This window comes from Argentina silus, assembly GCF_951799395.1.
Source record: "Argentina silus genome assembly, chromosome: 1".
Lineage (NCBI taxonomy): Eukaryota > Metazoa > Chordata > Actinopteri > Argentiniformes > Argentinidae > Argentina > Argentina silus.
The window spans coordinates 13,507,136-13,517,135 of NC_139655.1; the positions used below are offsets into that span (position 1 = coordinate 13,507,136).

The window sequence follows — 10,000 nt, forward strand, 5'->3', positions numbered from 1 at the left end:
CTATTTTTGGCCTCAGCCCCACATCGTACCTCAGCAGGAGAGTTAACGCTCACCTCAACTGTTCCCACAAACAGACTCCAAACTCATAGGGCTGGAGTCCTAGACACATATAAAGACTAATCCTAGTCTAAAATGGGACTAGGTTTATATATAGGACTAGGCTTAATCTGTTTCTAGGAAACCAACATATAAAGAATACTGCACACTCATAGCTAACACACAGCCGTCACAGCATATAATATGGACAGTGAAATTCTCCTTGTGAAGGTCAAATCAGTGGCAGACTGTTGAGAGACTGAAGCAGTTGCTACGCTAGTCTCTAAAAAGGGATTCTTGATTGTTAGAAAGTGTGATCACCATCTACTGGCAGAATCTGGGATAACAACACTAGAATAAGTCCTCTATAAGAGGACACACCAGTCTCCCTTGTCAGAGCAGAGCCTAGTGCATCCACAGCATGCTAATTAAGTGTGTGTGTGTGTGTGTGTGTGTGTGTGTGTGTGTGTGTATGTGTGTCTGTCTGTCTGTGTGTGTGTCTGTGTCTGTGTATGTGTGTGTGTGAGAGAGAGGGAGAGAGGAGATGGAGGGAGAGAGAGAGAGAGAGAGAGAGAGAGATGGAGATAGATAGAGAGGGAGGGAGAGAGAGAGGGGGGTGGGGATGGAAAGAGAGAGAGGGAGAGGGAGAGTTCAGCATGAGTACCTCAGCATGACCAGGGGGAAATATAAGAGTATGTGAACAAAAGGTTGCAGGTTGAAATCTGGAAGAGGACTGTTCTGCTGTTCTTCTTCTGCTCTTTATAAAAACTCACCTAACCTGAGTTGGCTGGGCTGCACAATACCCTGTTGAGTAAAATGTCATGTCCTGCCATTAGTCATTGTACATATTAATGTTTAAGAAGTACCTGACCTTTTCCAAGAGTATTTATCACAGCTGAAGTCTACTTTATACAGTATAATTATGAATCTATCCTTTCTCTAGAGTCTCAATAACTGAATGGATCCTGCTTTATCCCCAGTATTCTGAGTTGTTGTTGTTGTTGTTGTTGACAGATCTACCAGGGCCCAGAGACAAACAGAGAGACCTGTACACATCACCCAGGAGCGCCCGTCTTCCACGAGGGGTGAGTAATAATAACCTGTTCTCTGTCTATATGAAACCCCAACATACATTTACTTTATAACCTTTGAGCATGCATTTAATATGTTCACTGCAGTAATAGTATATGGTATAATAGCTGTTGTATGGCTAAGTAGTGTAATGTTGATGTAAGAGACAGGTCCAGTACTGGTAAAGTACTGTCATGTGTATTCACCTGGGCAGGCATAAGGTAGAGGAGCTGTTGTATGGTAAAGTACTGTCATGTTGCAGGTATAAGTACTGGAGCTGCTGCTGTATAAAGACCATTGACTTCAATGAGTTCCTGGACCAGAAAGGGTGTTTCCAGGGCAAACATTGCTGGATTTCCAAACAGGTATGGCATGTTCTAGAACATAGAATGAGTTTATCCTCAGACCTTCTTTGTTATAATGCTGTAGTTTCATAGGTAGAGGAGGTGAGAATACACCAACGTAAAGCTAGTATTCAGTAACAGGGAAACAATTTCTAAAGTACTCAGAATGTGTGTGTGTGTGTGTGTGTGTGTGTGTGTGTGTGTGTGTGTGTGTGTGTCTGTGTATATAGGACAAGAAGAAGGTGGCTTGTCGGCACGACTGGCATCAGACGGGCAACCAGGTCGTCATAACAATCTATGCCAAGAACGCCAACCCTGAACACTCCTATGTAGAGGCTAACCGCACTGTGGTAAATAACTCACACACACACACACACACACACACACACACACACACACACACACACACACACACACATCTTGGATTGACATTGATGTTGCTCCTAATCCCCTCTAATTGCAGTCCCTCTCCTTCCTTCGTTCTGTCTGTAGATGACATGTCACTTCCAGTTTGAGAACGACAAGGTGTTCCACAAGGACTACCATCTATGGGGGGTGAGTACTCAATCTCTATCTCATGGTTCAATCCCTCTCACTCTCTGCCACTCTCTCTCTCTCTCTCTCTCTCTCTCTCTTTCTCTCTCTGTGGTTTCTATCCCACTTTCTCTCTTTCACTCTTTTCTTTCTATCTTTCTTTCTCCACATTAGACACTAACTGGGATCCTCAGGACGACCCTACCCTCACCCTTATCTTAACCATTTTAAACGGTCACTTCAATGGGGTGACATCAGAGTCGGGCTGTCCTAAGGATCTCAGTTAGCATTTCCCCTTCCCTAACCCTTGTCCTCTCCCTCCTCTCCTGTAGGTGGCAGACGTGAGCCACAGTGCAGTCAACATGGTGCCCTCTAAGGTGGAGGTATCCCTGCGTAAGGCCGACCCTGTGGCCTGGGGGAAGCTGGAGGACCCCAACTTCAAACCCGAACCCGAACCCCAGGACGAGAACACCCAGACCAACGAGCCTGCCCGGCCTGACTGGGACATCGACGACGATGATATCAGCGATTCTGATGAGGAGTTTGAGAATGACAAGGAGCCAGAGAAGGGGAAAGAAGAGGAGGAAGAAATGCCTGAGTTAGACAGCTAGAGGAGCTACTGATGACGATGATGATGATGATGATGATGTTGATGATGATGATGATAATGTTGTTACCACTGCTTTATACTGGTCTGACTTAGCTGTAAGGTATAAAACACTCTGTCTTGTGTAGTCCTGGATGATGACATACTGTAAGCATATCTACAGTGCTGTGCTATGTCACTGCACCATCAGGGCCACTAGTTATTGTAGAGGAGAGTGTGTTCTTGATTATCCATTGGAATAAAGGCGATACATGGAGACTACAATGAAGAGATGACACAGGTTGTTTATAATGGCGATGACTGTTTTCATTTCTAATGTAATGACCTAATATTTGTTTTAATGTGCCTTCAGCTCACACAACTAGTCAATCTGTTCCTCAAAGATAATGGTTTGAAATACTTTATATGACGTATACTGTACCTGATGAAATGGGCAATCGGTCCATTAAACTGCTGTTATGTTTGACTATGAAATGATGAATGATCACTATTCAGAGATATCAATAAATCCAGAGGAAAAACGTTGGTCAACTGTCCAACGTGGATCCCTGTGTGTTATTATGACTGCCTCAATCTTACTGTATGACAAAGCTTGAAGATGACTGAGGAATATTCTATACCAGTGGAGGATGGTGGAGGTAGAGATCGTACGCATGTTTGTACATACTCTATACAGATTTACATACTATAGTATTTGTACCAGAGCAGAGGACTCATAGGAAACCGCACCAAAACACTATTCGGTATTCATAAATCCATCCGTCCATCCGTCCATCCATCCATCCATCCATCCATCCATCCATCCATCCATCCATCCATCCATCCATCCATCCATCCATCCATCCATCCTAAAGTAAACAGGAAACAGAGAACTGTAACAGGATGGACACCCTTTTATTTCTGTTTCCATGGGGACAGTGACATGTGACTGGGGCTCGTGGAACAGCAGATAGATACTCAGGGCAGAAGTAATACTTCCCTGCTTTGTAATCTTAACAATCAGAGGGATTCAACAATATCTGACCCTGTATCAGTGCTTATAGGGGTAATTTACCTACTCTTGATATCAGATATGTCTCTCTCGCTCTCCCTCTCTCTCCCTCTCTCTGACCTGAACTCAAACTCTCTCTCTCTCTCTCTTTACCTCTCTGGGACCTTTACAACAGGGTTCATTGGCAGTCAGATAGCAGAGACAGTATAGATAAATCCACTGATGAATAATTATATGGTGTAAAACCTTCTTGACAACGTAAGTGTTGTTAGTAAACTGTCCAGAGGAGCTTTTGGCTTTGTGAGGGGCATCTATATTCATGTGGACAAAGTCCAATGCACCTGACCTGGGTCAAACACAACAGGTATGTCAAATAGGCATTTGAGGTGTGCTTCATTGAGCTTACAGTTTGCATGGCAACCAATGGAGTCGGCCTGAAGGTTAAAACTAAATAAAGTGCAGCTCAAGTATTTGACATACAGTATTTTGTCAGATCAGGGTTTAAAGAGGATGATGCATAATTTCCATGATTCTCATGTTCCTCCTTTATACCACTTAAAGTTACACCGCACAACGAACAGCACAATTAATTAACACCTTTTGAACAAACACGTGCAACATCTAGTCCAGCTCTGACGATTGCACAGGCAGCCTGTTCACCGGGGGTACGTTCAACAGTCAAAGTGAGTAACTTTGCACACAACCATGGTCATATAACTAGTCTAATCTCCCCCCAGTATTGTTTCCTGTTGCCTTGATGGTTGCATTGTTCTTCGTACCTCTGTGTCCATGTTACAGTACCTTGGTAGGTGACACAGGCATGATGTCACATTGGAAATACTGTTCAGTACCGATATCTTAGTACTGCACCACGGATAGCAACAGTAGCTGTAGGGGTCATTGGCTTGACATTGGAGTAATGTTGGAGTAACGTTGACATAACCTTGGAGAATTTCAAGCTTCCATGAGAGTAAGATGAAGAGCAACCCCTGACAAGTTAAACATCTGTTTATATATATATATATATATATATATATACATATATATAAACATATATATATATATAGATATATATAGATAGATAGATATATAGATATATTTTACATATTATCACACATGTCTGTATAGATTTGCCATAAATAGGAGCAAGGACCTTTGTTATAACAATAAAAATCACATGGAGTGAACTTAACAACACACATCTTTTTTAAGTTTGCTTCTTCGTAAAGTGCAAGGCAAGATACAGTACTCCTTTGAAATGTATGACACACAGCATTTTTTGTGCGCGCACACACACACTCTCTCTCTCTCTCTCTCTCTCTCTCACACACACACACACACACAATCTTTGTATGTCTTTAAAACCACCGTGGTCAGTACGGACTTGGCACAAACGTACATCACTAAAGCCTCTGACAGGAGTGAACCTGGCACACAGCTGGTACAGAAGCACAATCCTACCAGAGAAAAATAAAAGCCTCTATGCATTTCTATTCCATCAAGAAGGGTTTAGGGAGGGAAGGTAAGCAATAAGCACAGAGGAGACTTTCCCCTTAGTTCCCCCTGGGGTCAGAATACCCTCCCCAAATACTAAACTTTATCATTAAAGGTTAACACACTAAACTGACCCTAGATCAGTGGGAACGTCTTCATCCTACTGTGGAAGGGGAGGGAGGTCTAAGTATGGAAGCCATGCAGGGACACACTGATTACCATACTGGGTGCGTTCCAGAGCGTCTGCAACAGATCTCACCTGGATAAGTGGTTAATATGTCAGTAACATAGTATCATATCATCAATATGATATAGAAATCTGATGCCTGACTGCAATGTACAGTAGATGACGTGGTACATAACCACTGGTTAACTGGTGCAGCGTGACGGCTTTGCAGGCGATCTAGAATGCGGCCAGTGGATGTAGCCGACCTCAGATCGGCCACAGCAAGGCCAGAAGAAGACCCATAATACAACCACATTACAGCCATATTAGTCATAGGTAATAATAATAAGTCCACAAGTACATTCCTCAATATGATCCAATATTTTTTGCACAAACATTTAGATTCTCCAGTTCTGCAGGTGAGAATATTGAGATGTTTCAGTTGTTCTTTTTGTTGTTGTTGTTGTTATTGTTGTTGTTCTCACGGCCATAGCAACAGTTTGTAAAGTCATTCAGAACTTCAAAGTTCGAGGAAAGTAAATAGTCCTGGTCGTGTCCCAAGGCCGTGGATGAGTAAAAAAAGAAAAAAAAAGAAAAGAGAAGAAACCTCATTAAAAGAAGAGTTATCAAAGATAATAATAAAAAGATGGCCGCTCTCGCCATGCAAGGAGAGCACCACGTAAACACATTGCGTCGTCGAAAAACGGTTGCTATAGGAGACCGTCGCTCCATCCTCTCCTCCGATTGGCCGCTTCGCCCTCAGGCCATGCCCAGCTCCCAGGTCAGCAGGTAAACAGAACCAATAACAGAACACCAACGGTAATGCGATGCGATGCAAAGCCACACCTCTTCGTAAACAGCTCCTCCCAGATTGCAAATGGAGGACGGCGGAATAGCAGCGGGGGGGAGGTTGTTGGTTCCTCTCCCCCCTGTCAAGCCACCGTCCCATGGGGTGGAGGTGAGAGGGTGACACCCTTCACCCCTGGTTGCCCCTGGCGACGGGGTGTTAAAGCATCTCGGTTAGATCCTTAATTGCCTGCAGGATCCGTTTCACATGCCCCACCTTTGATATCCCAAGCTCCTGCAGGAGACACACACAACAACCACCACCACCACCACAGGTTAACAACAACAACAACTACCACAGGTTTTTACTACATTCAGTTTTATAGGTTGAGGTGTAGTAGTCTCATTATTTAGTTCTAGGTAGTTCATTTTAACATGAATGTTTTCAAATAAATGTATTTCCATATCAACTCAAGTAATTTAGATTGTAATTTAGTATGTTCATGTTCAGGATGACAATGCACAATTTCTTCAGCAGCCACACTGAGTGGGAGACCCCAAAATGGCTGGCCACATTAGATAGAACCAACATGGCGCCCAGTTTCCCTCCTCCTCCTGTACCTTGAGGTCTTGCCTCTGAAGCTGTGTGAGCTGCCAGCCCTGGATGTCTCTGGAGAGAAAGCCCTCTCTGTACTCCCCTAACCCCAGAGAGTCCAGCCAGGTGGCTACCTCCTCACTGTCCCACCTCTCTGCTACCATTGACACACACACACGCACATGTACAAACGCACGCACGCGCACACACACACACCGCCACCAAGCAAAGTAAAGACAAAGAAACAAAAACACACCCATACAGACAGAAACAAAGCAAAGATACAGACACTTAATGCACCACGTATACACCAGCATGCAGAGTTACAGTAGGCTATATCCCAATACTCCTTATCTTGTCTCTTTTCCTTCAGGACAACTGTGGGGGGTGGGGGTGGAGTGGGGGTGGAGGGGGGGGGGGGGTGGAGGGGTGGTGGATAGGTTATTGTCACTGCGTTTGCACGTGTCAAGTTGCTTTAGGATCAGTGGTCACAAAGGAGAGTACACAAGGACAGGAAGCAAGCTAAGACTATTGGGACTGATTAGGATCAAATAAATAGTGAATAAAGAGGGGAAGGAGGTGGAAGAGGATGAATGGAGGGAGAGGCAGGGGAGAAGACGAGAGGGAGGAGGATTGAGTGTGAGAGAGGAGTGGAAGAGGGATGGTGTGGAGAGGTTAGTGTGGAGTGAAAGAGAGAAAGAGACAAATGAGAAAAAAAAGAAACACACACAGAGACTAGACAGCTTCCAGGATCAGAGTTGGACGTAATTCCAATTCAATTCAGTCAATTCAGGCGAAAAATCACCCATTACTTTATTTGTGGACTTCAATTCACTGATTGAAATAGAATTGACCCCAACCCTGTCTAGAGTACACCATCACTGACATGCTAGCACAAACCTGCATCAGTTTACTGCTACGCTACCCCCTACAGTACAGGAGGCCACATTACCCCCATATGGAGCAAGCTGTGGCTGTATGGAGCTCGTAGGCCTGATGCAGGGGGCTCGTCTTACCCGACAGAGAGCTGTTGGACCTCTGCTTATGCAGCTTCTCTCTCTCCTTCTTCACCTTGGGCATAATCTTCAGCTTCATACTGCTCTTCCCACTCGCCCGCACTGAGTCCTGGAGACAGGGAGGGAGAGGATGGGAGGAGAGGGGGAGAGAGAGGTGGAAGGAGGGAGGGAGATAAGGAGGAGAGGGGGAGGAGAGAGATTAAGTTCAAGGTGGTTAGAAAACGACAGAATTGGTTCAAACTATGAATTATAAGAACCATATAACTTTGTGGTCACGCACACACACGCAAAGACACACACACACACACACACACACACACACACACACACACACACACACCTCCACCACCTCCGGGGAGCAGTGCATGAGGGGGCAGATCCAGTGGATGTCATCCAGCTTGTGGAGCTCAGCACTCAGACTGTTCAGAGTGGAGAGGAGCTCCTCCTGCTGGGGAGAGTCCAACTGTGGTGGAGGAAGGCGGGGGGGCAAAGACATGGTATGTGACTATCAGTACAGGGGAGAGTCCAACTGAAATAGAATAGGGGTGTAACATATACAGTATAAAAGACACTGTGACATTATGGTGGTGGGTAGGTGTGAAACGCTCCAACAGCAACTGTTGAAGCGTGGGTTCCCAGCCACCATTTGGGATACAATGCCGTAGACGAGAACGGCAGAGAGCGAAACAAGGGAGAGAAGAAGAGTCCTACCAGGAGTTTCCCCTCCAGTAACGTCCTGGTCTCCAGCTGCAGAACCTTACTGCTGTTCACTATCTCCACCGCTGTACTACGACTCAAACACTGCAGAGAGAACACACATACACACACACACACACACACGCACACGCACACACACACACACACACACACACACACACAGTTAATAACACTCCAACACTGTAAAGACAACACACACAATTTGAATGTATCCCTACGTACAACCGCTTGTACAGTATACAGTGACCTTATACAGTGACCTTATACAGACCCCCCCCCCCCACACACACACTGGCTCTAACACACTCCCCCACCCCCCTGAGCATTACAGCAAGCTACGAGCGGCAATCAGTTTGACTTTCAAACAACTTATAGAAGTCTGATAACCCTAACCATAACTATGATAGGGAATGTGAGACATAACAGAAGGCGTGTGTGTGTGTGTGTGTGTGTGTGTGTGTGTGTGTGTAGTCCCCTCACTTCAGGGCTGGATGGTTTGGAGGGGAATGCTTCAGTCAGGACCAGAGCACTAGCATTGACAGCGTGGGCTAGCTCCTGCTCCACCAGCTTATGGGTCTTAGCTGCTTCTCGGATCCTGAGGACAGAAACACCATCAGATGATTATGAGGTACACAAGGATGACTACACACACACACACACACACACACACACACACACACACACACACACACACACACACACACACACCTACCGGGTGATGAGTGTGTCAGCCACCATGCCCAGTTGTTGTACTTGAGCACACTCCTCCTCTGTCAGGTACTCCATAGACTGCTGGGAGTTGAGGCGGGGCCTGGACGAGCGGTAGCAGCTGTCAATCTTCCTCTTGTCCTCCCATGACTTCAAAGTGCTCTCAAATGCCTGGCGTAGAAATACAGCCAGCAGAATGGCACAGATCAACTTATGCCAGCTTAGAAATGCAGTGAAGACGATGAAAATGATGAATGCAAGTAAAGGGAAATATTGAGGGGATAAATAAATATAATGTAGCTTCCCCTGTAGCACTTAGAGTTGTGATGACACGTGCAAACACACACACAGACATTTACATTTACATTTACATTTTTGACATTTAACAGACACACACTATCTCTCTCCCTCTCTCTCCTTCTCCTACCCTGTCTCTGGTGAGCATCTGGGCTCTGTTCTTGTGTGTGATCTTGACGATGCCGGGGGGCTGTACCCAGGCCTCCCCGTCCACCTGCACAGGAACCCCCTCCTCCCCCAGGATGGTGATCTTCACCTGACGACACTAGAGGGGGAGGGAGGGGGTCAATGAATGTTTATGATACGTGCGCGCGTGCGTGTGTGTGTGTGTGTGTGTATGTGTGTGTGTGTGTTACCTGTGCGATGCGGTGGTGTTGTAAGTTGATGACTCTGGACACAGCCATCTGCATACTACCAAACACAGCCACCACCTCCAGCTTCTTATCATCAAACGACGGAGCACCAAAGTTCTGAACACACATAAACAGAAGATGAAGAACAGAAAATATTAATTACTTGAACAGAATCAGCCCATATCAATATAATTGATAATATACTGACAGTGTAAGCAGTAAGAAGGCCAAATAAATGCAGACTCACGTTGTCCTCTTTGGTGCCCCCCCAAAAGTTGATGCCCC

General features: G+C 45.4%; 2 protein-coding genes across 2 annotated transcripts in view; one reads left to right on the top strand and one right to left on the bottom strand.

The window, feature by feature from the left end:
• Nucleotides 1-2,732, top strand: part of LOC310803296 (cysteine and histidine-rich domain-containing protein 1) — a 6,014-nt gene extending 3,282 nt beyond the window's left edge. The window contains exons 7-11 of the mRNA XM_083668027.1: nucleotides 1,051-1,121; nucleotides 1,370-1,472; nucleotides 1,682-1,801; nucleotides 1,944-2,006; nucleotides 2,318-2,732. Of these exons, the coding sequence (XP_083524153.1) occupies nucleotides 1,051-1,121; nucleotides 1,370-1,472; nucleotides 1,682-1,801; nucleotides 1,944-2,006; nucleotides 2,318-2,596 (636 nt within the window). The 3' untranslated portion in view covers nucleotides 2,597-2,732. The remainder of the gene's footprint in view (nucleotides 1-1,050; nucleotides 1,122-1,369; nucleotides 1,473-1,681; nucleotides 1,802-1,943; nucleotides 2,007-2,317) is intronic.
• Nucleotides 2,733-3,470: 738 nt separating this feature from the next.
• LOC310812398 (diacylglycerol kinase eta) overlaps nucleotides 3,471-10,000 on the bottom strand; it is a 37,514-nt gene continuing 30,984 nt past the window's right edge. Inside the window, exons 21-30 of the mRNA XM_083680936.1 lie at nucleotides 9,963-10,000; nucleotides 9,719-9,832; nucleotides 9,493-9,627; nucleotides 9,070-9,236; nucleotides 8,838-8,952; nucleotides 8,352-8,441; nucleotides 7,981-8,103; nucleotides 7,641-7,749; nucleotides 6,651-6,781; nucleotides 3,471-6,324 (exon numbers count right to left, since the gene is read on the bottom strand). The exon at nucleotides 9,963-10,000 is cut by the window's right edge and continues 70 nt beyond it. Coding sequence (XP_083537062.1) covers nucleotides 6,250-6,324; nucleotides 6,651-6,781; nucleotides 7,641-7,749; nucleotides 7,981-8,103; nucleotides 8,352-8,441; nucleotides 8,838-8,952; nucleotides 9,070-9,236; nucleotides 9,493-9,627; nucleotides 9,719-9,832; nucleotides 9,963-10,000 — 1,097 coding nt within the window. The 3' untranslated portion in view covers nucleotides 3,471-6,249. The remainder of the gene's footprint in view (nucleotides 6,325-6,650; nucleotides 6,782-7,640; nucleotides 7,750-7,980; nucleotides 8,104-8,351; nucleotides 8,442-8,837; nucleotides 8,953-9,069; nucleotides 9,237-9,492; nucleotides 9,628-9,718; nucleotides 9,833-9,962) is intronic.